This window comes from Aythya ferina (genome assembly GCF_964211825.1).
Source record: "Aythya ferina genome assembly, chromosome: 17".
In the NCBI taxonomy this organism is placed as follows: Eukaryota; Metazoa; Chordata; class Aves; order Anseriformes; family Anatidae; genus Aythya; species Aythya ferina.
Genome location: NC_140316.1, coordinates 10,547,191 through 10,572,508, shown reverse-complemented (window position 1 = coordinate 10,572,508; position 25,318 = coordinate 10,547,191). Strand labels below are relative to the sequence as shown.

The 25,318-nt window shown below is 46.7% G+C and overlaps 1 protein-coding gene across 2 annotated transcripts; it reads left to right on the top strand.

Annotated features, from left to right (window-relative positions):
- The first annotated feature begins 386 nt into the window (after positions 1-386).
- On the top strand, positions 387-24,182 carry ASCC2 (activating signal cointegrator 1 complex subunit 2). 2 transcript variants are annotated; one of them, XM_084539122.1, is made up of 19 exons: positions 387-490; positions 1,777-1,872; positions 2,849-3,007; positions 3,328-3,498; positions 5,210-5,339; positions 6,984-7,051; positions 8,308-8,418; positions 9,307-9,419; positions 11,443-11,517; positions 12,079-12,186; positions 13,016-13,084; positions 13,822-13,896; positions 14,217-14,403; positions 14,948-15,162; positions 16,821-16,940; positions 20,269-20,493; positions 22,118-22,226; positions 22,805-22,884; positions 23,404-24,182. In XM_084539122.1, exons 2-19 carry the CDS (start codon positions 1,792-1,794, stop codon positions 23,570-23,572), a joined length of 2,265 nt encoding a protein of 754 aa, XP_084395248.1. In that variant the 5' UTR covers positions 387-490; positions 1,777-1,791; the 3' UTR covers positions 23,573-24,182. The 2 variants fall into 2 exon arrangements, with proteins under 2 accessions (XP_084395248.1, XP_084395249.1); XM_084539123.1 differs by lacking the exon at positions 387-490 and adding an exon at positions 581-689.
- Positions 24,183-25,318: the final 1,136 nt, after the last annotated feature.

Here is a 25,318-nt window from a genome sequence, read left to right as displayed (position 1 = left end):
AAGACGTTCAGATGTTGAACTCAGTGATATGGTTTAGTGGAGGACTGGTTGGTGTTAGGTCAGAGGTTGGACTGGATGATCTGGAGGTCTCTTCCAACCTAGACAATTCTGTGACTCTGTCATCTGCTCTTTCTGACAGAAATGCCTCCTCCCCTGGCACAGCTCGAGGCCACCCCCTCTGATCCTATCACTATTTATCGATGAGAAGTGGCCGACCCCAGCTCCCCACAGCCTCCCATCAGGCAGCCGCAGAGCGCAGCGACCCCCCCTCCCTCTCCCCTCCCCTCCACCCCTCTGACGGCCCGCCCAAGGGGCGAGGGGGCGGGGCCTGAGAGAGGGGGCGTGGCTTTGTGAGCCCCCGCCCCCTAGCCCCTAGCCCCACTCCCCACCCCTTCGCCTTGTGGAGGCCTCCCCTCCACGGACTTCCGGCCGCCACCGGAAGAGCCGCGGAGATCCCGGAAGCGCGGCGCCGGCTGCCCGCGGCCGCACGGTGACGGGGCGGGGACCGGGGCCGGGCCCGGGGGCTGGGACCGGGGGTGTCGGGGGGCGCCCCGGGTGGCGGAGCCCGGTGGTGCCGCTCTGGGGAGCCGCAGGGCCGTGTGTTGGGCTCCCGGGGAGGGCTCCCCGCGCTCGGGGCCTTCCAGGCCGGGCCCGAGCCTCCGTGGGGGCAGCGCGGGGCCGGCCCTGAGGTGCCTCAGGGGGGTGGGGGAGGGGCGGGGGGGGTGCGCTCCGTGCTGCCAGCCCTCGCTTCTGCCATTTGGGGTGTTCACCCCAAAATTACACCAGCCGCATAAAGGGTTCTCGCTGCTTTTCCAAGCCGTGCCGGTCTCGGGTGTTTTCGTTTCGGTTTTCTCACGAAAACGTCGGGCCCTGAAGTGTGAGGTGGTGTAAATCCGTTCTCTGGGAGTGAAAAAGTTGCTCCAGGCTCAGCGCCGCTCGGTGCAGACACCTCTTGTCACGGGCTGGGGGAACGGAGCTGAGCACTCGCATCAGGACACTCGTGGTGTGAGATCTTAACAGCAGCGTAACATTTTAGTGCCACTTCACAGGGATCACAATGGTATAGAATGGAGGAGATGGAAGGCTTTGTTATCTGGCAATTCCCATTTTTTATTATTATCTGAAGCTTTTTAAAAAGGCACGCCAGATTTCTTTCCAACAACTAAGGTTTGACTTAGAGTCAGTTTCAGAGCACTGATCAAAACGCTTCTGTGTCTACAAATGCTGTTGACAGCTGAAAGGTGGATCTCTGAGCACACGCAGGACACTGGCAGGGGAAGGGAGGCTGTGTCTTGTGAGCTCGCGCAATGTCCCTGATGTGGCTGAGTACAGAAGGAATCTGCCACGCAGGAACCGAAACTTTCCTTTTGGTAGTCTGTGGGCAGGCTGTCTTTTGGTTGCCTCTCCAGTTCGTGAGACAGGCTCCAGGCATTAAAACAGCCTGCCAAGCAGGCAGTTCTGCACAGCTCTTCAGGAGCCAAGTTTAAAGGTGAAGCTCCCATAAACCAGCTTGTTGTTGTCCCCGGGGATGTGTGTGGCCTCCCTGCTAGGGATGGAAGCACAGCACCGTGTTACACGTTTCCTCTGAGGCATGTGCAGCTGGCTCCTGGGTGTTCCTTAAAGGTTTGGTATTAGGGTGGTTTGAAAATTGCTCTGTGCGGGCGTATTTCCAGCCGCCGTGTGTGTTACGGGGTGGGGGGGCTGTGACCTCTTTGGTTGACCGAGCTTGTAACACGCATCCTGTGCTGCTTTTGTTTTTCTGTTTGCCGTGGTCAGGAGGAAGTCAGCACGATGCCAGCCCTGCCCCTGGATGAACTCCAGCTGACAGAAAAGGATCCCAAGACAGGGAAGCTGAGAACGTTACCGGCACTGGTGAGCTGTGTTTTTCCTGAAAGCCAAACAAGGCCTTGAACAAATGGCTGTCATATATTGAGACCTCAGTAAAACTGGTCTTTGGCCTGGGTTATGGGGAAATTTGGACAGCTTTCCAGTTCAAGACACTGTTTTACTACGTTCAGGTAGTGAGTTTTCATTTAACCACCATCTAAACAAAAATTCTCAGCTGTGTTCAACATTGGCAATAAATGGTGTTGTCCTCAAACTCCTCATCCTTTCAAGGAGCAGGCTGGAGAGCAATGGAAGCTGCTGTAGAGGAGAGAACACTCTGGGAGCTTTTGCAGGCTGCGTGCAGCGTAGCTCAGAGCCAGGAGAACTCTGTGCTTACTGAGTTCTCCCGCCCTCTGGCTTTGGGTTGGAACCGCAGGGTGGAACTGGAAGTCTCTGCCTCGTGCTTGTGCCTAGCACGAGAGTGGCCTGCCTGTGCTGTTAAGTAGGAACATCCAAAATCATGCACAAAATGACATCCGCAGCTGGCCTTTTCTTCCAGAAATGTGGAGGAAGTTTCCCTCAGGAAGGGGAAGAGGAAGTTTCTTCTTTGTATACTGTGGTCATATTGGGGTGACTTTGTGGAACATTGTGCGAGAAGTAGCTTGGAGGAAACAGAGAGGGCACAGACAGCATTTCAAAGGCATGACATTAAGCTGCTGCTGTTTGTTTTGGAGGTGTGGGAGGGCTGCTTTGCAAGGCTTTCAGTTAATAGAGTGCAAGGAGCATCATCTGCTGAATTGCAGAGGTCTGAAAGCATCGCCGAAAAGGAAGGACACAAAGCTGCTGATCTGCTGTCTTTAAAAATCAGAAAATTGGAAGTTGTCAGGGAACTGAGTGACAAATTTTATCCAAGTGGGGCTTTTGTGGCAGTTTCCAAAAACTCAGCGAGCAGTGCAGATGGTAACTGGGCATTCCCGTCACTCGTTCCGTGGTTTTAATACCGTGTTTTGGCTTTCTGCAGCACCCAGAAATAAAAGCAGATCGGTCTTTTGTGCTATACAGACCGCCACCTGTTGTCAGAGATCCTGCCTTAGTGGAAGAATTCCTGGAGCGAGCGAAATTCATTGCAGATGACCTGGACTGGCTCCTGGCTTTGCCTCATGATAAATTTTGGTGCCAGGTAATAATTGTTCGTGGATGCTGGAGGAAAAGTGTGAATGGTCTAGGGGCTGGCAAAAGGCACGGATTTTAAATCATCTTCATAAAGACTTTTGTATCCTTGGTATGTCCTTTATCAAGCATTTTAGTTACTGCACCTTAGGTTGCAGATAAAGTAGCATTTCCCTGTAGGTTCTTCACTGTTGATTTGAAGAGTTTGATTGTGTTTCATGGATGGGTGAACCTGAAGTGTTTTGGCTTCTGGGTTTAACTGGGCTGCCTGCGAGTGCAGCCTCTGACTGTGCCGTTCCCTCCTTTCCCCCCCGCCTTCTGCTGTGCAAGGTGATATTTGATGAGACGCTTCAGAAGTGTCTGGATTCCTACCTGAGCCATGCTCCTCGCAAGTTTGATGTGTTGTTGGATTGCCATCCAGAGGTGAACGACATGCAGAAACGCCTCCATCGGAGCGTTTTCCTGACTTTCCTGAGAATGTCCACTCACAAGGAGTCCAAGGTAAACGTTTCCTTGCCTGACAGGCACTCCAGGCTGTGTAGCTTAGGAAAAAAGGCAACTGGAGAAATTAATTGTGATTCTTATTTGCATGTCCTAACTGCATTCCTCTCCCTGTCTATTTTTATCAGCCTGCTGCTCTGTGTGGAGGTGATAACCACTCAGAGCTGAGGCATCTGAACTATGTGATGATTTCTTAGGAAGGAGATCCAGGCAAACAACTCTCTAATAGCAGGTTAGCGCCCTGTGGTGCTGTGATACGTTGGGGTGAGAGAAGAAAGAGCAAGCTGGCCTTTGTGGCTGCGTGGCATACAGGCTTTGCAGGCTGCCGGTGGCTGAGTATTCACTGCCTCGGTTCCCCTGTGCCGTGCAGCATCACGTCATCTGTGCTAACGCTCGACTCTGCTTGAACTTTCTCCGTGTTTTGGATGCACAAAGAAATTGCTCCAAATTACTGTTTTCTTGGCATCATAATTGAGAGGCGTACTCATCCCTAATTGTGTGAGTGCGACTCCCATGAGCGGCCGTGGAATTTTCACAAGCCTTTGGGCAGGATGAGGCACCTTGTGTTGTGGCAATTACTGCCTTGATATCTTCCTTGGCTCACTTGGTGTTACTTGGCGGTGCGGTGATTCGTGTGATTATCGCCGTGGTGACATTGGGACATGGAGGAAAGGGTTTGGGGTGGGAGTCGGAGCAGGGAGGGAGCAGGTGAAAGGAATGCTGGAGCCTGCAGCTGGCACCGCCTCAGCAAAAATACTCGACACCTCTATGGTGTCTTTCATTCCGGGATCTGATTAAATCTTACCACCCCAATGAGGCAGACAAGCATCTGAAACCATTTCATAGCTGAGTAGTTTGAAGAGAATGAATGGTCTGTTGTCATGCAGGCAGTCTGCAGCAGTTCTAGAAACTGAACCTAGCCAGCATAAAACCCAGGCCTTCTGCTCTGGCAGGGAAAATGTGCACGCTGCCTTTCTCTGTGATTGAAAACGTTTGCCATCCCAGGCAAATCTGTCTTCTGAAAATCACTGACTCCAAAATTGCGTTTTAGCTCGCTTGCTTTCCAGTGTCACAGACAATGGAATTTTTGTCATCTAGAATTTGAAAAGAAATTCCTTGAGTGCGGTGAGTCTTGTATTGGACACAGATTTTAGCAGTCAGGTTACAGAGCTGCAGTTTCTGTTTCCTTCCTACTTCTTGTCACTGGTGCAGTCATCTTCGTTGCCTCGGTTCTTCTTTTCCAGGATACCAATAACCTTGGGCTGGGATTTCACGTGGATTTTTTCAGTGTCCATGCCAGTTAAGCTCTTCCCATGCCTGGCTACTTATTCCTACTCCTGAGCAGAGCCTTTTTTGTGTCAGCCCAGCTGTTTATTTGGCCATGTAGTGAGATAGGACTGAGAACTGAACCAACCATAAAACAATTGCCTTTTGTTTTAATTTCTAGGTCGATTGCTTCAGTTCAGGGCACAGCTTAGCTGTGTAAGCAGAGGTGCAAGGCCAGCGGCATGGTGTGGTGGCAGTGACAGGCAGCTGGGAATGTGGGGATAGAAAGGTCTGCAGAAACTGGTGTAAACAGAGTTGCTGCCTCCAGTGAAGCAGAGCCTTCAATGCACATCTTAGAGATGTTTTAACAAGAGCTGCGGTGTTATAATGACATTTGTAAAGTAAGATATGGAGTTTCCTTTATGTGACTTTTTTTTCTTTGTAGGATCACTTCATCACTCCCTCAGTCTTTGGAGAAATTATTTACAACAACTTCCTGTTCGACATCCCTAAGATTCTGGATCTCTGCGTGCTCTTTGGAAAGGGAAATGGTCCCCTGCTCCAGAAGATGATCGGTTAGTTGAAACCAAGGAACAGCTCGTTGCGTTAAGGCTTTTGCTTGCCTAGAATGGCAGGCAACAAATGAGGTTTTATACTAATGTCACTGCTCTGAAAACAACTAGAACACATAGTTGTTCTTAGCCGCAGCGTGAGGGGACTGTGAATACTCTGCAAAATCTGATAGTGTGGCTGTGCAGCTTACTGGTGGATGAAGTGGGAGAACTTGAAATTTCAATGCAGGCATTGATTTATGTAGTGCTTTCAAACTGCAAAGCACTTCAGAGCATTGCTTAAGCTGTGCTTATCCCGAGATATCTCAGCATCTGTAGAGTCACCCGCAGCAGCAAGTGCATATTAAGCAACAGCTCAGCCTTGGACACTAGAATCTGGTAACGAAGAGAGTGCGTGTTGGTTTAGCTTCTGGGTTTGTCCCATGCTCTCTTCCCAAGAGAGCTACTTGTGATCTTTAACATCCACCTGAGCAACAGGTGGAAGCGTACCTAACCTTGGATTAAGTGAGTCTTTGTTCCTAAATGATAGCCCAATTTGCCTGCTGTTCATGCCATGAAATATTTTCCTTTCTTTGGTGGCTATTTCTGTCTTGTTTCCAAGTAAACTAGCACGAGAAGCACTAGAAATCATGTGACACAGCCAAATTTCCAGACCAGAAAAGCTTAGAAGCTTAGAGTTTTTGAATCCCTTTGTCCTTTTTCACTAATTTTCACTCTAAATTTAGCTGTCAAGCCTCAGAGGTGGGAAGGAAGCATGACAAGATAGATAGTTCTCTTTCAGATGTGCAATATAAATTATCTGGGTATTAAAATATCCTTCAGAAGACTCAAGTGTGTGAAACCTCATTTGAATTTTACGTACCCTCTGGGGTGCGACGCAGTAATGCTGCATGTTAAGTGACCAATGATTTGTTCACCTGATTATTTGCTTTATATTGGCAAGAGTAATGGCGTGAGCAGTTCTGCAGTGCAATTCATAACTTGATAAACTTTAGGTTCTTCTCCAGGAATAAATTTTTTTGAAATCTGTCTCATAACTCTTACCCGTGCTCTGTCCTTGCTGGAGAACTCTGTTAATTTTCGTAGTCTGAACAGTAATTCACAGGAAAAGAGGCAGCCTCTGTACTTCCTTGGTCAGGATTTATGGTGTGCCATTACTCAGTCGAGTATTTTGTAAAGGTAATGAAGTCCTGGTAATATAATAGCAGGTATTACTAAAGCCTCATTACCCTTAAGAAATATTCTACAGAACATTTTCCAGTGTATGCTGAACTGTTATCAGTAATTAAAAGTCAACTCCATTTGTTAAACAAAGGAGCTAGGAATGTTTAACGATAGTATTTGCATTATTCATCGATTCCGCCTGAGGCGTGAATCTTCTGACATCTCCTTTGCTCTGCTCTGCTGTGCATATTTTTGTTAGCAGCCCTCCAGTCTCACTGAGGAGCTGACGGGACAGCTTTGTAGGAGTGGGCGCTGTGCATGAGTCGAGAAGTGAATCTGTGCCCAAGTCCTAAATGTGGGTTACCCACATCTGGATGGGACGAGGGGTGTCAGTAGTAAAAGTCTGTCTTCTGGTGTAAATTTGCTTGTTGGCATGACTCTCTGAACTAATGGGAAGTCGTCTCCTTCACCCTCTCTTCTCAGAAAATATCTTCACTCAGCAGCCAAGTTACTTCGGTGACCTAGATGAAACCCTGCCCACTGTCCTCCAGGTACTGCTTCTTCGCTCAGCCCAGGGCTGAGCACAGTGGTGTAGTTTTGGGGATGTGGGGAGGGAGTGAATGTGGTCACAGGCAAGCAGAATGTATTTGTTCTAGCTCTCATGTTTATTTTTTATCTCATTTATGCTCAAGTGCTTCAAATAATATTTGAACCTTTACTGGAAACCATAACTTGATCACTAATTCCTGTTACCCTCCTTCAGCTCCAGGCCTTCTCTTGGCAGTTAATCTCAAGGAATTTTTGTTAGGCTTTTCAAACAGTAAATAACTGATCTTCCTGTCTCCCCCGAATGGGGAAGCATTAAAACTTAAAATAACACAGTGAGAGGTAGCTAAGGTTTGACATAGAGTTAGCATTAATGCTGTGAGTTCCTAGGAGCAAACAAAAATCTCTTGGAAGGGATTGCCTTACAAAAGTGCGTCTCAGATGTGTGGATGTGACAGCTCAAAGGTGTGCCGTTACTAATCCATTAAACTGCTGATGTGCTTGCACTCCTTAATGAAAGGAGTTGATACCTGTGCGGGTTTTAGGAGAGTATGTGCCCAGTGGAATTGTAATATTAACCCCAAGTATGTAACTCAAGTACTTTTAGCCACCCTTTCACTTCTGGGAGGAGGTTTTGACAAGTCTCCAAAGGTACCAATGAAGAAGAGTTCACTGAATCACGGAATGGTTGAGATTGGAAGAGAGTTGCTTTTAAATTGGTCCTACACCAGAGATTGTTAGAAATCCTGAACCTAATTCCGTCAGCTTTCTCACAGAGTCTTCATTTATAAACGAGAGCCACAAAATCTGTCCTGCTAACCTCAGAGGAGAGAGCAGGAATGCCTCTGACACTAGCTCAGGAGCAGGAGGTGGTGGTAACTTCCAAGTTGTCCCACTGCTCCCTTGCAAGACGGGCTAGTCCCGTTCCGGGTGACTTCACAGTGTTGGTCTTGGCAGACCTTGCTGGCTGATTTTTCTCACATAGCTGAGGATTTGGGTTAGCTACAGTCCCTGTCTCAGCACCACCAACATGTAGAGCTGCAGTTGAATTGCTTGCAACTCCCGTGGAATTTCAGAAGTGGTGTGGCCCCTCCTGCTGCAGCCTGCAAGAATCTGTTGCAACTTTCATTATACACAGCTCTGTGCTGTGTGTAAAGTCACATATTGTATAGATGATGGTAGAAGTGGTGGTTAATAAGGTAAGGCATGTCCCACTGCTTTCCCCAGTCCTTTTTAACACCTTTCTGCTCTCTTGTTCTAGGTGTTCAACAACATTTTGCATAAGTGTGGCTTGCAGTGTGAAGGAGCCTCTGCTGAGCCCCAGAAATTGGAAGAAAGAGTAAATGTGACTCCCGGGAACATGCCCCTCCAGGTGAACTGTTGCTCCGTGCCCTTTACTGTTTGTGGTCCTGCAGACTGAACGGTCTGTGAAGCACTGAGACCACAGAGGGTCATTCTGTTCCCATGTAGCTCGTACAGCATGTCAGTGTGTCATTGTTTCTCTGCTTGTCATATGACTTGATGAGAAAGCCTTTCCACCATGAGTTTGTTGCTTTGATCATGCGTTTCAAGCATATCCATCGTATCATGAGTTCTTTTTAAATGTGGCTTTTTTTTTTTTTCACTTAACCAGCTTATAAGCAGTGTAACAGCATCTGACAAATCTCTAAGTGATCCTGGTAGGGATCAGAATTGGTCTTTTCTTCAGAAATGTTTGTTTAGCAACAGTATACCTTAACTGTAGTTAATTAATAGTGTTGTGTTTTGTTTTTTTTTTTGTGTACTGGGTGCTGACACAGGTCATATGGTCTGTAATGTGGGGGTTGTTACAGCTATCCTGGGAACACATCTTGCACTGAAGTGGACCACTGAAATCACCTCTTGAGTTCCTGTAATATTGCTTTGCGGTGTTTTCAGCTAGATGGGGAAAAATAATGCATGTGGAGGATATATAAAGGGCAAAGCCACTGTCCAGAACAGGAAGTGACGAGGATTCGTGTGATTTAACAGAATCTTTAACAAGAGCAAGCAGTCAGGATTGCACTGTAGATCTTTAAAGGACAGAAGTTGTAGTAGAGGTGTTGTCTCTGTGCCTGCAGACCCAATAACAAAGTGCTTATGGTTGATAGCAGGCTCTCTTCCTGCAATCAAGAAAAAAGACTTGGTCTGAGCATGATGTGTCCCGGGTGGAGTGGGTTATACCGTGTTTTTAGGAAGCCTTGTGTGCTTTTTCTCTCTATAATTGTTCTTTCTCTCTCAGGAGCTGAAGGATATTGTGCTGTACTTGTGTGACACTTGCACAACACTCTGGGCATTTCTTGATGTCTTCCCATTGGCTTGCCAGACCTTTCAAAAACACGAGTTTTGCTACAGGTACATCTTGGGCTGCAGACAGAGCTTATTTTGGTGAAGTAAAAATACTGAATGTGCAGCAGTATCCTGTCCCAGTGCCTTTATTGACAAGAGTGTACAGATTAAATGCAACTAAAGACTGCTAGGTTCAGACCTGTGGGAATACACAGGCTCTAGGTAGATAACAAAATATTATAGGGGTGCCTAGAATTTCTGTTAAATGTTCACCTTCATTGTATCCATGAGTGATCCTAGGGTCAGGCAACCATGACAATTTCAAAACCCAGCGTGCTTTTGAAAGGAAAGAATGGGGAGGGACAAGCAGAAAAGCTCTGCATATGAAAATGGTTTCCTGCTGTAGGACCTGAAACATAGGAAGTAGAAAGACTTTTGGAGTAACAACAGTCCATCCAGGTCTGAAAATAAACATTTTTTTTTTTTGTTGTTATGCCTAAGTTTTATGCTAGAGAATATCACTGAGCTTTGGCAAAAGCTGAGTGCCTTGGAGAGGGTGACGAGCCAGCACTGTCACAGCTGGGCTGACAGCTAATTCCCTGCCCAGCTCTGGTTTGCAGCGACGGTGAGTCAGGATGGTCACAAGGACCAGACAGCAGAGTGTTCCCACAGAGGCTGCGAGTCCTTGAGTGACACTTTCCCAGCTTGCTCTGGGTGTTTTAAGTCCCCTGATCACCTGGTGGATTCCCATCACTTTGTTTAGGACCAACTGAAATGCTAATTTATTCCACTTAATTCCCTTGTTTTGCTTACTTGTGTGAACGAACACTTTTTCTTTTTACTTTTGCTTCCAATCCTGTTGCAAACCTCTGAAGTCTTGCAGCTGTCAGTGGTTTATGGACCGCAGGTTGAGTAATGCTGCTCCAGGGTGTGTAGGCTTCTATCCTCTGATGTTGTTGTCGAGTCAGTTATTGAAAGGAGAGCAGATTGGTGGGCTGTTGGTGGCTGAGTTGGCAAGCAGTGCTGCTTGCACGCTTGGTTACTCAGAGGAGGAAAGCCTTTTGCTTTTTATTCCGCTGTTGATGTCAGAGATGTGCTAAAATACTCTTGATCTCTGCAGTGGGACAGCAGCAACATTTTCATTACTTCTCAATATGGACTAGTCACCGGGTCTTTGGAGTATGGGGAGGGAAAACTGATCTGCGTGTCATGTTTGGAACCAGTCTGGGCCTGAATTGTTGGCACGTGCTAATTTATCTCCATGACTAAAAGTATCAACCAGCTTCTGCTGCATTTGCCTCAAGGATATTCATTTAATGTGTTTGGCACCTAATATGAAACGTGGATGTAATGTTCCCATGGAGGCCCTGCTCATCAGCTCAGCAGGCTTGGCTTTTGCGCAAAATGCTGTAAACCTTTTATTTTGTAACACCCAGCCACTCAGGAAGCAGCACTGGTTATTATTCTGTGAGAACACACTTCTCCACATCTCTTGATGCTCTGTCCCTGAAGAAAAGGGTCTGGGTGGGCTGCCTGACACAAACCATGAAACCAGACCAGATAAACCTTTGTTTCCTCTCTGTCCATCCTACTGAAACATCCTCTTAAGCTTTCTGCATGTTGGATACCTTCATCTAAATGCTCACTCACAGCAGAGACAAATAGCAAGACCAATAAAACTTTGTTGGAAATCGCACCCTGTTTCATAACCAGTTTTTAGGTAGGGCCACAAGAATATTGGGGTGGGAGGGGTTGTCTTGGGACAGACTCAGCTCTTTGCAGACTGTGAATTTGTGCTTGAGATTTTTCTCAGCTGAGCAGATTGGTTTTTCTATTTAGTAGCAGGATGCTTTTCAAATGCGTTTCTTTGCCTTTATTTTTAAAGATACGTTGATTGTTTCCTCAGGCTGCTGCTCTTTGTCTATTGTGTATTTGCTTACTTGTGTTTCAGGAAACAAATGGCGAAATGGGTAATGCCAATGAGGGCTGCTAGTGAGGAGTGAAATTAAGCGTTTGATTTGTTTTTTAGTGTTGCAAATGATTTTGGAAACCTCAGCTGATAGTTACGTTTTGTTGCCTCTTTCTACAGATTAGCATCGTTTTATGAATTGGCAATTCCTGAGCTGGAGTCTGCAATTAAGAAGAGGCATTATGAGGATAACAGGTGAAAATGTCTGCGAAGACTTGCCTTTTGTTTTCAGTAAGACTCTCTCAGGGCTTAGTTAAAAACGTACTTCATGCTGCTTTGCCCACCTCTGCAAAGTCTTCCTCTCTCTCTTTTTTTTTTTATGCTGCTTCAAAGAGCTCTGAAGAGGCAGCTCTTCTAATTCCAAATTTTCCTGGGCAGTGGGGTGACTAATGATTCTTTCATTGCTGTCTAAGAAGAAACTTGATGGGAGATGCATCCGAATTGTAACAAAGTGTGAAAATGGGAATGATATCTCTTTGTGTAGACTGGTCTCATTGCATTTCAAAGCACAGGCTGTGCTGATACAGTTGATATATCATGAGCCTGGCTGTCAGGACAATTGGCGATTGAGACCAACTTTATTTAGAGCATGGATTTTTTGTAGTGAGTATGGAATGACTCTAATCTCTGGTCCTTGCAGCAAATAAATGATTCAGCTAATGAAATCCCTCCTCTAGAGGGATAACTCTAGAGGAAGGTTAAAGATTCGGATTTCTTGTGCTGACACCAACAATGTGTTCTTTGCTCTCTCTGAAGTGTTTTTGCTGATTTGTGGAGGAGAATTTCACACTCCAGAAAGAAAGTGATGGAAGCTTTTCACATCCTCATAAACCAAGTGTGTCTGCAGCCCATCTTAGAAAGCAGGTATTGGTGTTTGGGCTTCGTAGTACTAGCCATCTACTTGATTTTTTTCCTATTTTGCAAATAGTTAACTAATAAGTACTTCCTAGCTATAGCTGTGTGAGTAATTTCAAAATGAAGGCAAGTGTAACTACCCTTATTTTATAAATGAAAGAACTGAAATGACCCAAAACCATGCTGCAAATTTTGGGAGGGGACCAAGAATGTGGATCTTGATCGCAAGCCCAGTGCTCTACTGGGGAGATCTCTTTGCTTGTGCTCTTTACAGGTTTCATAGATTGCTGGCCTCCGTGGCTCCCATTCTGCTTTTTCTTACTAGTTAATACTGACCGAATGCAAAGGGCGTTCTGTCCTGCTGCAAGGCTTGATGCATCAGCAGCAATGGAAGGTTTAGGCTTTATAACAGAAAGGTTGCAGCAGGAGCTTGCTTGGCATCTGTTCCTGCGTAGTGAGCACATATTTCCTGGGAGGTTCACTGGTGTAATCCCAAGACATATAATACAGTGCAATTGCAAAAGTGCTACACACCCTTTTCTGCTTATTGCAGGTCTGAGGCATCAAACAATGATTTGTGAAGTCTGTCAAGCCTTGTAATTGTAACTGTGATAATGCTTTAGATCTAACTGGCCGAAATGTTTGCTGAAGCCATAAAAGAAGCTTGTTTCTAATTGACCCTTTGCATCAATGAAAGCCAAGAAGTGAACTGAAATCTCTTTTAAAATGGGATTTTGCCTTGATGTATGAGCGTTCCTAGTTTGAGCAGAATGTGGAGATTGTGCAATGTGGTAGGCTTACCGCTGAGTTTTTCACTCTGTGCCATTGTTTCATGCAGCTGTGAGAATATTCAGCCTTTTATTGAAGAATTTCTACAGATCTTCACGTCAGTGCTTCAGGAAAGGAGGTGAGTCTGGCTTAAAAAAAGGCCCAAGGGGAGGGTCAGTTTGCCTTCTTCTTCCATTCTTTACACCAGAATTGCCCAAGACATTATTATGAGGGGTTACGATGCATTTGGGAGTTAGAAATCACTCTAACTAGCTGGGAGAGCTGCTGCGAGAGGATTTCCGACTGCGGTACAGACTTTATTGTAAAGACAAGGAGGATGTTGTGTGACGCTGAAGAATGTTATTCTTCACTCTCTTTAATCCTGACTTTCAAAGTGGAGGATAGCAATTTAGTCATTAGCTACCTTGACAAGCTAGGCTGTTATTACTAATCTGTGCTTTTCAGCTGGGGTGATCAGACCAGAAAGTTATTAAGTGCTAATGCTGAAGGTGCAAAGTAAATGGCAGAACAGGGAATTTGATCTTGTCCTCCTGGCACTGCTGTCATTCTGCTCACGTTCAAATCATAAACCGTATTTTCTCTATAATGCAGCACTGGCTCATGGCTCTGAGCATCGGAAGGAGCGTTACAGCTGGCTCTGATGGGTTACTGGGAAGTGTTGCTGCAGTGTAATGGGGGCAAAACCAGACGGGATAGCACGTGCTGGAATTCCCTAGTGGATGGGAGGCTGTACACGTTCTTGCTACCTGAGCAGTGAGGAGGCCAGAGTGGCATAGCAGGGATGCCAGGATGTGGCAGGTCTGCAGCTAATTAATTCTTTAGTTCAGCTGATTAAACTTGCCTCTGCATGTTTAGATTTCTTCGTGACTATGATGAGCTGTTTCCCGTTGAAGATGATGTCAGTCTGCTTCAGCAGGCATCCTCCACGCTGTATCCTTTGCTCTCACTATGTTTTGCAAACCTGGACACTCTTCGATTTTTCCATGGCAGTGGCATTTCCGCTATTGCTGCCTTTGGTTAAGCTGAATGACCAGCAACAAAGGATTGAAAAACCTTCTCTTAAAAAAAGAGAGGGGAGAATCACAGTATCACAGAATGGTGGATGTTGGAAGGGACCTCTGGAGGTCACCAGGTTCAACTCCACGTAGGCACGGGCTTGGGAGTTACTGAAAAATGCATAGCTACTTCAAGGTGAGGTCTGAATAGGAGCATCTAGAACGTGAGAAACTTCCTTAATGCTGTCCTCTTAGAGATGAAACCAGGACAGCCTATATCCTCCAAGCAGTGGAAAGTGCTTGGGAAGGTGTGGACAGGAAAAAAGCACAAGTCACTAAGGATCCAACATCACCAGCAGCATCTAATGGAGCATCAGCAGTGGTGGAGAGCACTGCTGAGGACAGAGAAAAGCTTGGGGCTGCGTATGCCTCAGAGGATGAGGTGGGTAGAGCACCTCTCTGTCCTCACTTTGTCTGTGAAGAGAGGATTGGTTTGCTCAGCTTTTGGGGTTGCATGGAATCTAATCCTATTTCTTACCTTTGCTAAATTTTGGGGCAGACCAAGTACAACTACACCTGAATCCTGCCTTTATCTTTAAATTTCTTTGAAATCCCATTGGCCTGGGTTTCCTGTTGCTGTGTGTTGCTTGTTTTTTTTTTTTTTTGTCAAATACCACGTTTCATCATTGCAGATCTTGTGCACGTTTTTAAAATGCGTATTTCATATGTTATCCGAGGAAAGGATTTACCAGAGTGTTCTTGCTGACTCAGGGACAGACAGAAGTGGTCATGTGCCCAACTCCATCATAGACTTTGTATAGTATTAGCAACTTAGCTGCTTTCTCTTCTTTTGACTTCAGTCTTTGAATTCTTTGTTTAAATCCTGATAACCAAGACTGCTCCTCTCTCTTTTTTAACGTGTGCCTACCTTGCCCCAGCTGCTGCTGCTTTCCAGTAATGCCACCTATTCTGTTTGGTTTATGTAGTGTGCCGGTGCAGCTGCTGCCCCCCTTACCAAGGTGTCAGGGGTGGAGCTGGACTCCCTGATCTCTCAAGTGAAAGACCTGCTGCCAGACCTTGGTGAGGGCTTCATCCTGGCCTGCCTGGAAGAGTACAGTTACAACGCAGAGCAGGTGATCAACAACATACTTGAAGATAAGCTGGTGCCATCTTTGGAGAAGTTGGACCGAACGATGCGAAGGTGTGGGACAGGACTTTGGTGCTGTTTTAGTGCCTTTTGATTTTACGCTGTGGTTATTATTTAATAGCCTTCCTTTTGAAGGTTAGAGACCTGTAGCAGAAAAGTTCTAAGGGAAAAGCAGAAAAGTTCTAAGTTCTAAGCAGAAAAGTTTCTTGGGGTAGGTAGCTGCAGAGAGAGCTTTTCCTTGCCATGTGCCACTGACTTCCTACCCTCCTTGTGTCCTTACGCAAGATGGGAACATTCACTGTTCAGCATTTCAGTACAGCAGATGCTGGGTCATGTTTTATGGTGGGAGATGAAAATACTTGTCCATTAAACTCTCAAATATTAAAATTCCGTTCTAGGGACATTGGCTTAGCCTGGGCTGAGCAGTAGTATGCTGTTGTCTCCAAAAGTTATTTTGCTGTAGAGGACAAGGTTATAGGTGTTCAGGTGCTAGTACTCCTGCAGAAAAGGGCATGTTCAAAGGAACTAACAGAGGTCTGCAGGGCAAAACAGTGGTTGAAAGGCTACTGCTCTGTGGATGAGGCTAAACCAGGGAGATTGTCAAAGGGTAGATAAAAATGGATCTGAATTGCCATTTCCAAACTTGCCAGGCTTTTGCTTGCTTCTCTGGGTTGTACATGAGATTGTAGGGTTTGTAACTGGCAGTGGAATTGAGTTGTTTTAGTTGTCTGCAGCTGCTAGCATGTGTTTGTGCTGCAACAGCAGTTTCTGACTAAGTGTCAGGATGTGAATGTGCTGTTTGCTCACATTTCATGGAGGAATAGGCAGACTGCCTCATTGTTGCATTAAAAAAGGAAAGTGTCTTTATCAAAAAAGTGACGTAAAAAAATCTGAGTTCTGCAACAATCTTCATGCTCTTAGAGTTGGATCTGCTGACTCTGGCACAAATGACATGGGGTGGGTTTTTGGAAGGTTCTTTTTTTTTTCTGCTAGTACTGCAAAGCTTGCAGTTACAGAAGATATAGCTGGATGTTTTTTCTTGCCTTCTGCATTTTGAAACAAAACTGTCAGTTCCGTAGCAAATGTACAGTTCTGATCACTGCTGATTTTGGAATTGAACACAGCAGCATTTTGGGATGCCCAGCTGAGCTAGCAGCACCAACACAATGAATGTAAAGACAATGGTTTTTTGACTTACAAACTGAACAAACGTAACCTGGAACTCTGAGACAAAATTAAAACAGAGCCACAGAGATAAATATCCCAAATTCAGCAGCAGGAAACTATTGCGATGTTTGCCACTGTGTAATTCATCATATTTAGCGTTTGACTTTACTGAATCGCTGTTTTGAGACCAGTCTTGTAGGTAATCCATGCTCTTGAACAGTTCAACTTATCCTTTAATGAGCAAAATAATTTCCTTTTTGCTTTCTGTAAATTGCTTTTGGTTTCCCCACAAAGGTAACTTTCAAAAACGGTGGCTTTTATCCGAAACCAGTGCCATGTAGTGGTTGTGCACATACCATACTGCAGCAGTGAAACGAAGGGATTATAGTCTGTGTCCCAGTCAGCCAGCAGCACAGTGAGGATCATGGCATGCAGTGGATGCCTGTGAGAATGATAGAGGATAAATCAAGGTCTTAGGAAGGAGAGGAGTTGGTTTTCCTCGTCTTCACCTCTGTTTGCACTCTCTCTTTTAATTTATTTTACAGACAGCCAAAGCCAGACCCTACACCTCTACTCAGTTCCCGCCATAATGTTTTCCAGAACGATGAGTTTGATATTTCCAGTAGGGATTCAGTGGACGTTTCTCGGATACAAAAAGGCAAGCGGTGAGTACTGTGCATTTTTAATTAACCCCGTCTGTCAGGAGGAATGAACCTACAGATTTGTTTCTGCAGGAAGTTGTTGGCAGGGCTAAGGCTTATCAAAAATGTTTCCCACTTCTTTGCTCTTTTTCTCTGGGAAAGTAAAATTGAATACTACCAGGGGTTGATTTCAGTTCAGTGTTTTTCCTAATTGCCTTTCCTCTGTACGCTGCTGGCAATTGCTCTGCCAAGCTCATTTGTAATGTTGTGTTCTTTTTGTCTTAATGTTAAACCTGCACTGAAGAACAAACCTGAAAAGCAACCATCTCTACTAGCCTGAGGTTGTGACTCAGAGATAACACAACGGTTTGTTTTAGATACAAGTGAAGTTCCAATATCCATCCACTTCCAAATCTGATAACGCTGGGGGGTTAGACTCCCTTTGTTCCTGCTGCTCTAAGCCCCGCAGAGAGGCATTTACCTCACTTTTTGCCTGGTTTGGCATTTTGTTCTGTGCCACACTCCCTGCCGGTTTCCTCTTGGCTCCTGCTAGTGTCAGCCGTATCTCAATAATATGCTTGATTTGTTTTAGATTCTTTTTGAACGCTTTTTCCTCTAATCAGTTAAGTATGATCTTTATGTTGGTATGTATGAACAAGGAATCTAAATAAGAGTGGCTGCAGGCTGAGCCGCGTGACCCTGGGAGCTCCCATTTAATGTTTTGGTTACAAAGCTGCATCAAATATCAGGAGAAAACCGCTTTTGTCCCAAAGTCCAGTCAAACAGTTCAGCAGCAGCAGCACTACAGTGACTGGGCAAGGAAATATTTTTTTCCTCTGAACAAGGTAAAGACTTTAGAAATGCCCGTATTGTGAGAGACAAAATATTGTCTCTCCCTCCACATCATGTTGGCCAGCTCAGAGTGCAGGCAGACACCTCGTCTGTAGGAGTGTCGTGCACTGGTGTGCTTGGGTTTTTATTCCATGTGGGTGGCTGCTGAGAGCGCTCCCCAGGTCAGGTTCAGCGCCGTGCACCCAGTCTGTGGAATAACCCAGCGGGGAGCTCCCTCTGCAGATCACTCGCGGAGCTTCCTAAGTTGTAAGTCATCCCTCAGCTGGGTCGTGGGACCCTGTTCCCACGGCACTGCCCTCTGGCTGCTGCCAAGGAGGCCGTGCCTTCTCTCCAGGGGTAACACTACCCCTTGAGAAAGCTGACATCTCTTCTGCCATACTGTTACGTGACCTCTTACTGCTGCTGTTCCTGGCATCGCCTGGCATCCCTCAGGCAATGTCTTCATTTCAAAGCCATTCTTAAACAGAGAGAACTCTGCACAGGACTCCAGACTCCTCATTATTTATGCTTTGAATGGTTCTTAAAACCTGAAGGTAACTAGCTGAGATCAGCAATGTGTGCCCTACACCTAAAGCTGACTGTATCTTTCTAAATCAAAGAGTAAGCTCTGGTACCTTACTCGCTGGGATTTAACATTCAGAACTCCGTAAATATGAGGAGTGTGTCCTTTCAGCACTGAAAGTGCAACTTTTTCAGTAGACGTCTTTGTTCTACAAGCAAGAAACCCAGGTGTCTGGGTAATAGAGTTTTCCCAACCCAGTTTGAGACCTGCGCACAACTCTGATTGTATTTATCTGTCCGTATTGTTCTCCTTAAAACCCTTTCCTCTCCAAATTCTGCTTCTGTTCAGAGTGCCACTGCTGCTACGCATGGTGTTGCAACAATGCTTAAAGAGCCAGAGCAGGATGGGCCCCGTTGCGCTAGCTGCTGTGTGGATAAGTGTGAGCAGTTTGGGGCAGGGACTGTTAATAAAGGAGAAAGCCACACCAGGATGAGGAGAAGAACAGGCATGAGGAAATGAATGTAATAGTGTCTACGTGATGCTTTGCTGATCTGGAAGGGTGATCACGGCTGTTTCTGCATGTCCAGCCGTAATCACCAGGTGAATCTGTCTCTTGAAGTCAGAGCATGTCTCGAACACCAGAAAAAAATTTCCCACTGTTTTTCCTGGAATTGCTGCCTGAACCATTTCATTGCAGCTTTGCTGCAGTCATCAGACCAGCTCAGCAGGAAACAATTATTGAATGTTTAGTTCGGTCTCATGCTGAATACCAACACGAGATGTTATCCCCGCCTAGGTATGTGTGAACTAACCACATGCTCTGTAGGGCATTTTGCAGTTAAATTTCAGGCATTTAACAATGAGTCATGGAAGAGAAGGGAGGCAATATATCTATAATGTTACTGTATCTTGAGGTTCTTAAGAAAAATCAGTGTTCTTGGATTGCTTCCCCAGTTCTTGCTAGAATATCACACAGGTCTACCCATTCTTGATTCACAAAAGGTTTGCTTTGGAAAGATTCTTTCTCTGGTAATATCCAGATGCCAAACAGATCGCTGATGCATGTTTCTCCTAAACTTTGGGGGCTGCAAACTGTCCTGTGAATACTTGAACATGGATTTCCTATTGCTTTGCTATAATTGCGTGCGTGGTTGGTCTGAAAAACAGGACTTCAAAGAGCTTCCTTGTGCAGCTTGAGACGTAGCATCTCAGTGGCTGTTCTTCAATATTTCCGCCAAAACTTCTGTTTCTTGGTCTTTAATTCTTTAAAATGACTACTGCTTATTTGCCTTCTAAACGTTCAAAAAATTGTACATGCAGTGCCTTGATATGTTAGATCAGCAGCACAGATCCACTGTTTTGTTTTTCTCTTCGTTGTGCTAATCCTTACTTGCTGCACAGGTATTTTTGGGGGGGTCTTCCCATCTAAGTTCATATTTTGCAACTCATATTTTGTAAGCTGAGGTTCTAGGCTATGGGAACAGGTATGGCCTTGCAGCCCTGGTCTGCAGTGTGTAGCTAGGCATGCTGCTGCAGTGAGACAGTACTGCAGCGTGGTGTTAGAGGGCACTCTGGGCCTCGCGGGGCTGTGTCCTAACCCTAACAGTCTGCCATTCAAGATTCCTGTGAATCCTTGTGTTATTTGGCTCTTGGTCAAAATTCAGCTCGAGTATAATTGCACCTGGCCTTCTGTTAAACCTTCCTTTCTGTCCCAGCTGACAGTGGCAGTCTCCAATTCCTGTTCTTATCTACTGTGCAATCCTGCTGGGCTTCTGTTTAAAAATGACTTTGTTCCAAGCCAGGAGTGGCTGACTTTAGAAGCCCAACCAGTCCCGGTACAAATCAGAGAGGGAATAGAAAGGCTGAAGTGGTGCTTGTGAAGTTTGGGGTGGGACTCATTGCTTCAGCTTCTACTTAATAGCAGGAGAAAAAGTAACTTACAGAGATCTTGACGCTGCCTTTTTGTCCGCCCCTTCCTTTCCACGCTGTGGAGTGCAGCAGGGGGAAGGAGACGACCAGGAGTTTGCTGAACGACAAGCGCCTGATCGCTGAGCAGAAGGAGCGCTACAGCCAGTACAGCGTGGTCGTGGAAGAGGTTCCTGTGCAGCCAGGGGAAGCTCAGCTCTACAGGGAGGACTATGAGGACGAGTACGATGACACTTACGATGGAAACCAAGTGGGGGCAAATGATGCTGACTCGGATGATGAACTGATCAGCAGGAGGTAGGTTCTGGGGCTTCAGTGTGTGCAAAATAAACGGGAATTTCATTTTTTTGTTGCTGGTGCTTTCTCTGTCATGTGTAGGGATATTGGGTGTCTCCTTCTCCCTTGTTGGTAGGGAGCTGTTCTGTGGCGTGCACCCAGGAAGTCACCAAGCTCCCACATCCTGTGTCTGCAGGATTTGGCCATCACCTCTGCTCTGCGTCCAGATCTAAGAGGGGACTTTGACATTGTGTTGGAACCTGCACTCAGCAGTGCTTCTGTTTATAGGATAACTGCCCTGCAGCAGGGGGGAAATGGGCTCTCTGGGATGATGACTGAGTGTAGCTGGGCAGTGTAAAGTAAAATGGCTGGTTAGCAAAGCAAAAGCTTGAAATTTCGGAAATGGTACAAGTGGAGTTTTACTCTGTGCCAGTCCCCTCTGGCTTCTCATGCTGCCTCCTGGAATTCAGCCTGCGACAGACTGCACAGCTCTCTGCACAGCGCCTGGCAGCTGGAGGCAATCAGCTTTTAGTGAGCAAAGGGTTAGTTTGGCACGGGTCTTGTAGAATATTTGTTTTAGAAATATGAGCTAGAGGTAGAAAAGACATTTTACAAGCTGGTTTAACGTTTCTGAAGGTGACCTTTTGAATTTTGGTGTGTTATGAGTATGTCTCTATTTCCAGCCTAAAACCAAAATGCATCTGGCAGGCGATTTGGTTCCTTTTGCTTTTTTTTTTTTTTTTTTTTTTTCTCCTAAAGCAGGTTGAAACCAATTCACATCCTTTTTGTGGTTTGCCTTTAACAGTGTGGTCCTCAAGTTTTCTCCTGTCTTTCAGGTGCTCAGTGCTCTCTGCTTCTAGAGAGGCAGCAGGAACAATTATTGGATGTTATTGCTGAAAATTAGAGCTATAGGTTTGAAGGAACAGAGACTCATTTAGTTCTACGTTTATTTCTTGGCAGTAGAATGGTGGATTTGAATCCCAATAGAATTTAAATAAATAAAAATAAAGCCACACACATCAAAGAAGAGCTATAGGCACGTGCTGGATTTCCACTCACCCCCCTGCAGGCCCTTTGTGCTGCTTTGCATGTTCAGGGTGATTCATAAAGCCTGATGGATCTCTCCAAGCATTTCCCCCTGTGTGAAACTGGGGCACAGCAGTGGAACTGGGGCTCTGGATAACCACCAGCCAGCCCTAGTGGTTTCAGAGCACAAAGCTTTCTGAGCATTAACGTGTTTCTGGCTGTTTGAGCTTGATGTTTGAGGGTTTGCCTTGCTACAATAGATGCTCCCTAAACAGTGAGCTAAAGCAAAGTACAAGTCCGCTGCTCCTTACTAATGCCTGGTGGGGTGCCTGGCGCCCCTTCTCCCAAAGGAAGCAGTCATTTCCCTGGAGAAATTCCTTGTAAGGTTTCAGGATTTATTTAAAAATAAATAAATAAATATTTTGAGTGTGTTAATTGCCCATAGTAAATATTAGCTACTGAATCTTTTTTTCTCCAGAAAAAGAGGCAAGTCCATGAAACTTGTGTATCGTGTTTTTGAAAGCAATGCTGTGAAATGAAAAGGGCGTGCTGTGCTGTTCAGCGAAACACTCGTGGCTGTGCTCTCTTCATTGTTTGCTGTTTGTGTCTTAATTCTCAGGCCATTCACAACTCCTCAAGTCTTGAGACCAAAAGGACAGGAGGAAGGACAGGAAGATGAGGAAGAGGATGAAGAGGAAGAGGAAGAAGCTGAAAAGGAAAGACCAAAGGTGACATTTAGCTTGCTGTTGGAATTGCATTAAGGTTCATCGTACATCTTACCAGCTTCACCTGTTAATGTTTGCCAGAGATGATGGGAATTGATTTCCTCTTTCAGAGAGGGAATCTTTTAATGTTAGCACGGAGACTGAGCTGCTTTCCAGAGAGGCTACTTCTGTGGTGTGCTGGACTGTGAAATGTCCCCTGAGTACAGCTATCTACAGCTTCCTAGGCTAGCCATACTGGAGTGATGACACTTACTCCGTGGAGAGGTTTAATCTCCTTTATTCTGTAGACAGACGATGCCAGCAGAATGGTGTCAGGGTCACTGAGGCTCTGTTGTCATGGATATCCTGGAGATGGGGGTGTTAGTGGTGTTGCTGGCAGAGGTAGGATGTGGGAAGAAGTCTGAGGTTTTCTGCCAGGTTTTGTGTTTAGCGTCACTGACAGCAGCCCTGTGGGTTCTGCCATATAATGAATAATGAATTCTCTGTTCCGTGGTCTGACAGAACTGCTCCTGCTCTCGCTCTGAGAGTGATGCTGGTGAGTTTACCCCAGCACTGACCTCTTTCCTTCCTCCCCACGGTAGGACCACTTCGTGCAGGACCCAGCCGTGCTGCGGGAGAGAGCTGAAGCCAGGCGGCTGGCTTTTCTTGCGAGGAAGGGGGGGTAAGTCAACATCTCCCTCTGGGGGGTGTGAAACCACAGCTCTGCTGGCGTTAGTGAATATCTTGCTGCTGACTTGAGTGGTTGAGGAGCCGTACCTGTTCCTTAGCATTCCTGTCTTCAGGGTCACCACCATGCTGGTGGTAACGTCCTTGCCCAGCTTTTACTTCCCTGCTGGTTGTGCTATCTCATCGAATGGCGTGGCACATCCCTTAAACGTAATTGGCATAACCCCGTGCAAGATTGGATCTTGGAAAGCACGGCTTCCCGGAGCCTGAACAGCTCCCGCAGGGATTTCAGGGCAGTGTAATCACTGACAACCTCAGAGCATAAAAGGGTGGAGTCACTGCGTGGCTGACGCTGAGACTCGGCCACTGCAGAAGCCCTGCAGAGCTGAGGTGAGCCACGGCTCGGGGGCTGACGGCGCAGCTCCTCGCTCCCAGGTCTGTTCTTAAATGGTGCATTTCATTCTTTATGTATGCAGTGTGCTTGTTGTGACGTCCTTCTCCCCGTGCACTGCAGGCACAAGCACGACAGCTCTGCTGTTGTTGGGAACGTGAAGGGGCACGGGCAGAACCGGGAAACGGTGCAGGAACGAAGGAAGAAGGAAGCAAATAAAAGCACAAGAGCTAATCACAATCGGCGAGTCATGGCTGACAGAAAGCGGAATAAAGGCATGATTCCTTCCTGAAGGACTTCCCCAGGTGTTGCATCATCCCCAGTCCTCTGGTTTGGAGGCAGTTCTGCTCCATTCCCCTGGCCCTCCCTTAGCTCAGGGGACTGGATGTCGTGGTCCAATACCTGGCACTTCAGCTCGATGCGGAATTGCACACCCCGTGGGAGGGCTGCACATCTTGGAGAGGAGCTGCCCGCCCCCAGGCACACCCTGTGGCTGATTTCTGGTCTGTGGAGGGGGGCGCGTGACAGCGGGCTGCACCCTGCTGCGTGGGGCAGGCTGCACCAGCCGTTGGTTTCCTTTTGTACTATTTATAATTCGCAGAGGTTTATTTTCATACTGGCTCCTCCCGCCCTCGCTGCAACCTGAGGGGGCTTCCAGGCCACGTGGCTGGCTGCCCAAAGGGCAGCTCTGTGGTTTGTGGCAAGGCTTCCCCGGAGCAGCCCGTACAGCTCCCCTGAAATGCCTTATCCTGCAGTAAAGCATGAAGGCTGGCAGGAAAGCGCTCGGGCTCTTGCCGTTGCTGACACCCGGGAGTTCAGGTGAATAAGGCTCTCTCATAAATTCCTGTCCCTCGAGTGAGGTGTGTGAAAACAGAACACGCAAATAAATGATTTAAATCTCATAGTTGGTGTTTTAGGCTCTCACGAACTGTATCGGTCCTTAAGGAACGTCGCTACTGCGCTGCCTCTGCGGGCGGTGGAATTCACTTGCTGCTTCGTGTTGGTTCAGTTAAATGAGCTCTGGCCGCTGAGACTCGAGGTGCTTGAAAATCAGGATCACGGCATCCTGTGTCAGCTACCAGCAGCGTGGAAATGGGAGTTGAAGATAGCAGGGTCAGAGTCCCCGGGGAGCTGCCTCCTGATAACTGCTTGTCACGCTCCGTGGAGCAGAACTGCCCCGCTCGACCGTTTGCTGTTTGGAAGGCTGGGAGCCGTTAGTAAATAGTGCTTTCTAGTTGCTGAAAGGGCTTTCCCTGAGGACTCTCTTTTGTGATGGAGTTGCCCCCTGCGCAGGGAGACCGGCAAGTCCCTCAGTTGGCTCTGTAACCTCTCGGTAAGGTGCTCAGATGCCGAGGCATTGGCTGCTACACTGCCTAGGCGAGCCTGGAATCCCAGCAGCTAGTGGAAAGCTGCTCCAATCGCTCTTGTCACAGAGCATGTGTCTTTTTGAAGCATGCTCATCTCGTGGAGACAAACTTCCAGATAAACCATTTTATTTTTGCTTGGTTAGTGTGATCCAGAAACCCCCTCCCCACCACCGTGCTGTGTTTTTTCTGGTGATGAAGCTGCCTGTGGTCATCCACGGGCTGAATAAACTACCCCAGGGCTGTGTGGTGTTACAGCTCCTGGTCCAGGGTCACTCCAGTGCTGCCCTCCTCCTTCCCAGCACCGCAGTAGCATTGGAGGCACCTAGGTTGGTTGCTGCCTCGTTTTATGCAGAGGGTGTGGGGACTCCAGGGCTGGACGGTTCCCTGCTGCTGCCCAACAGGGTTGTGCCAGGCTGTTTCCAGAAGTGTAGCAATGGCTGTCACCATTATGCAAATCGGGTGAAGTCCTAAATGCTGCAGGGATGAGGTTTTCCTCTGCGCATCAGCACTGCCCCAACCTCAGATCAACAAGGCGCGGGAGAAAGTGGATTTCTGAGAAGCTGCTGAATGCAATTCCCTGTCAAGGGAAATTACCTGCTGGGATAACTAACTCTCTTTTCTTTTATAGCTACTGTTCTCCGGACTAATAGCTTCATTTATTCCTTGCCAGT

Bases quoted from the DNA above. Each gene is read 5' to 3' on its own strand.
- ASCC2 (XM_084539122.1), top strand. From the start codon at position 1,792: ATGCCAGCCCTGCCCCTGGATGAACTCCAGCTGACAGAAAAGGATCCC. The intron at 12,187-13,015 runs GTATTGGTGTTT...TGTTTCATGCAG, and splicing joins CAGCCCATCTTAGAAAGCAG to CTGTGAGAATATTCAGCCTT. The intron at 14,404-14,947 runs GTGGGTAGAGCA...TGGTTTATGTAG, and splicing joins CGTATGCCTCAGAGGATGAG to TGTGCCGGTGCAGCTGCTGC.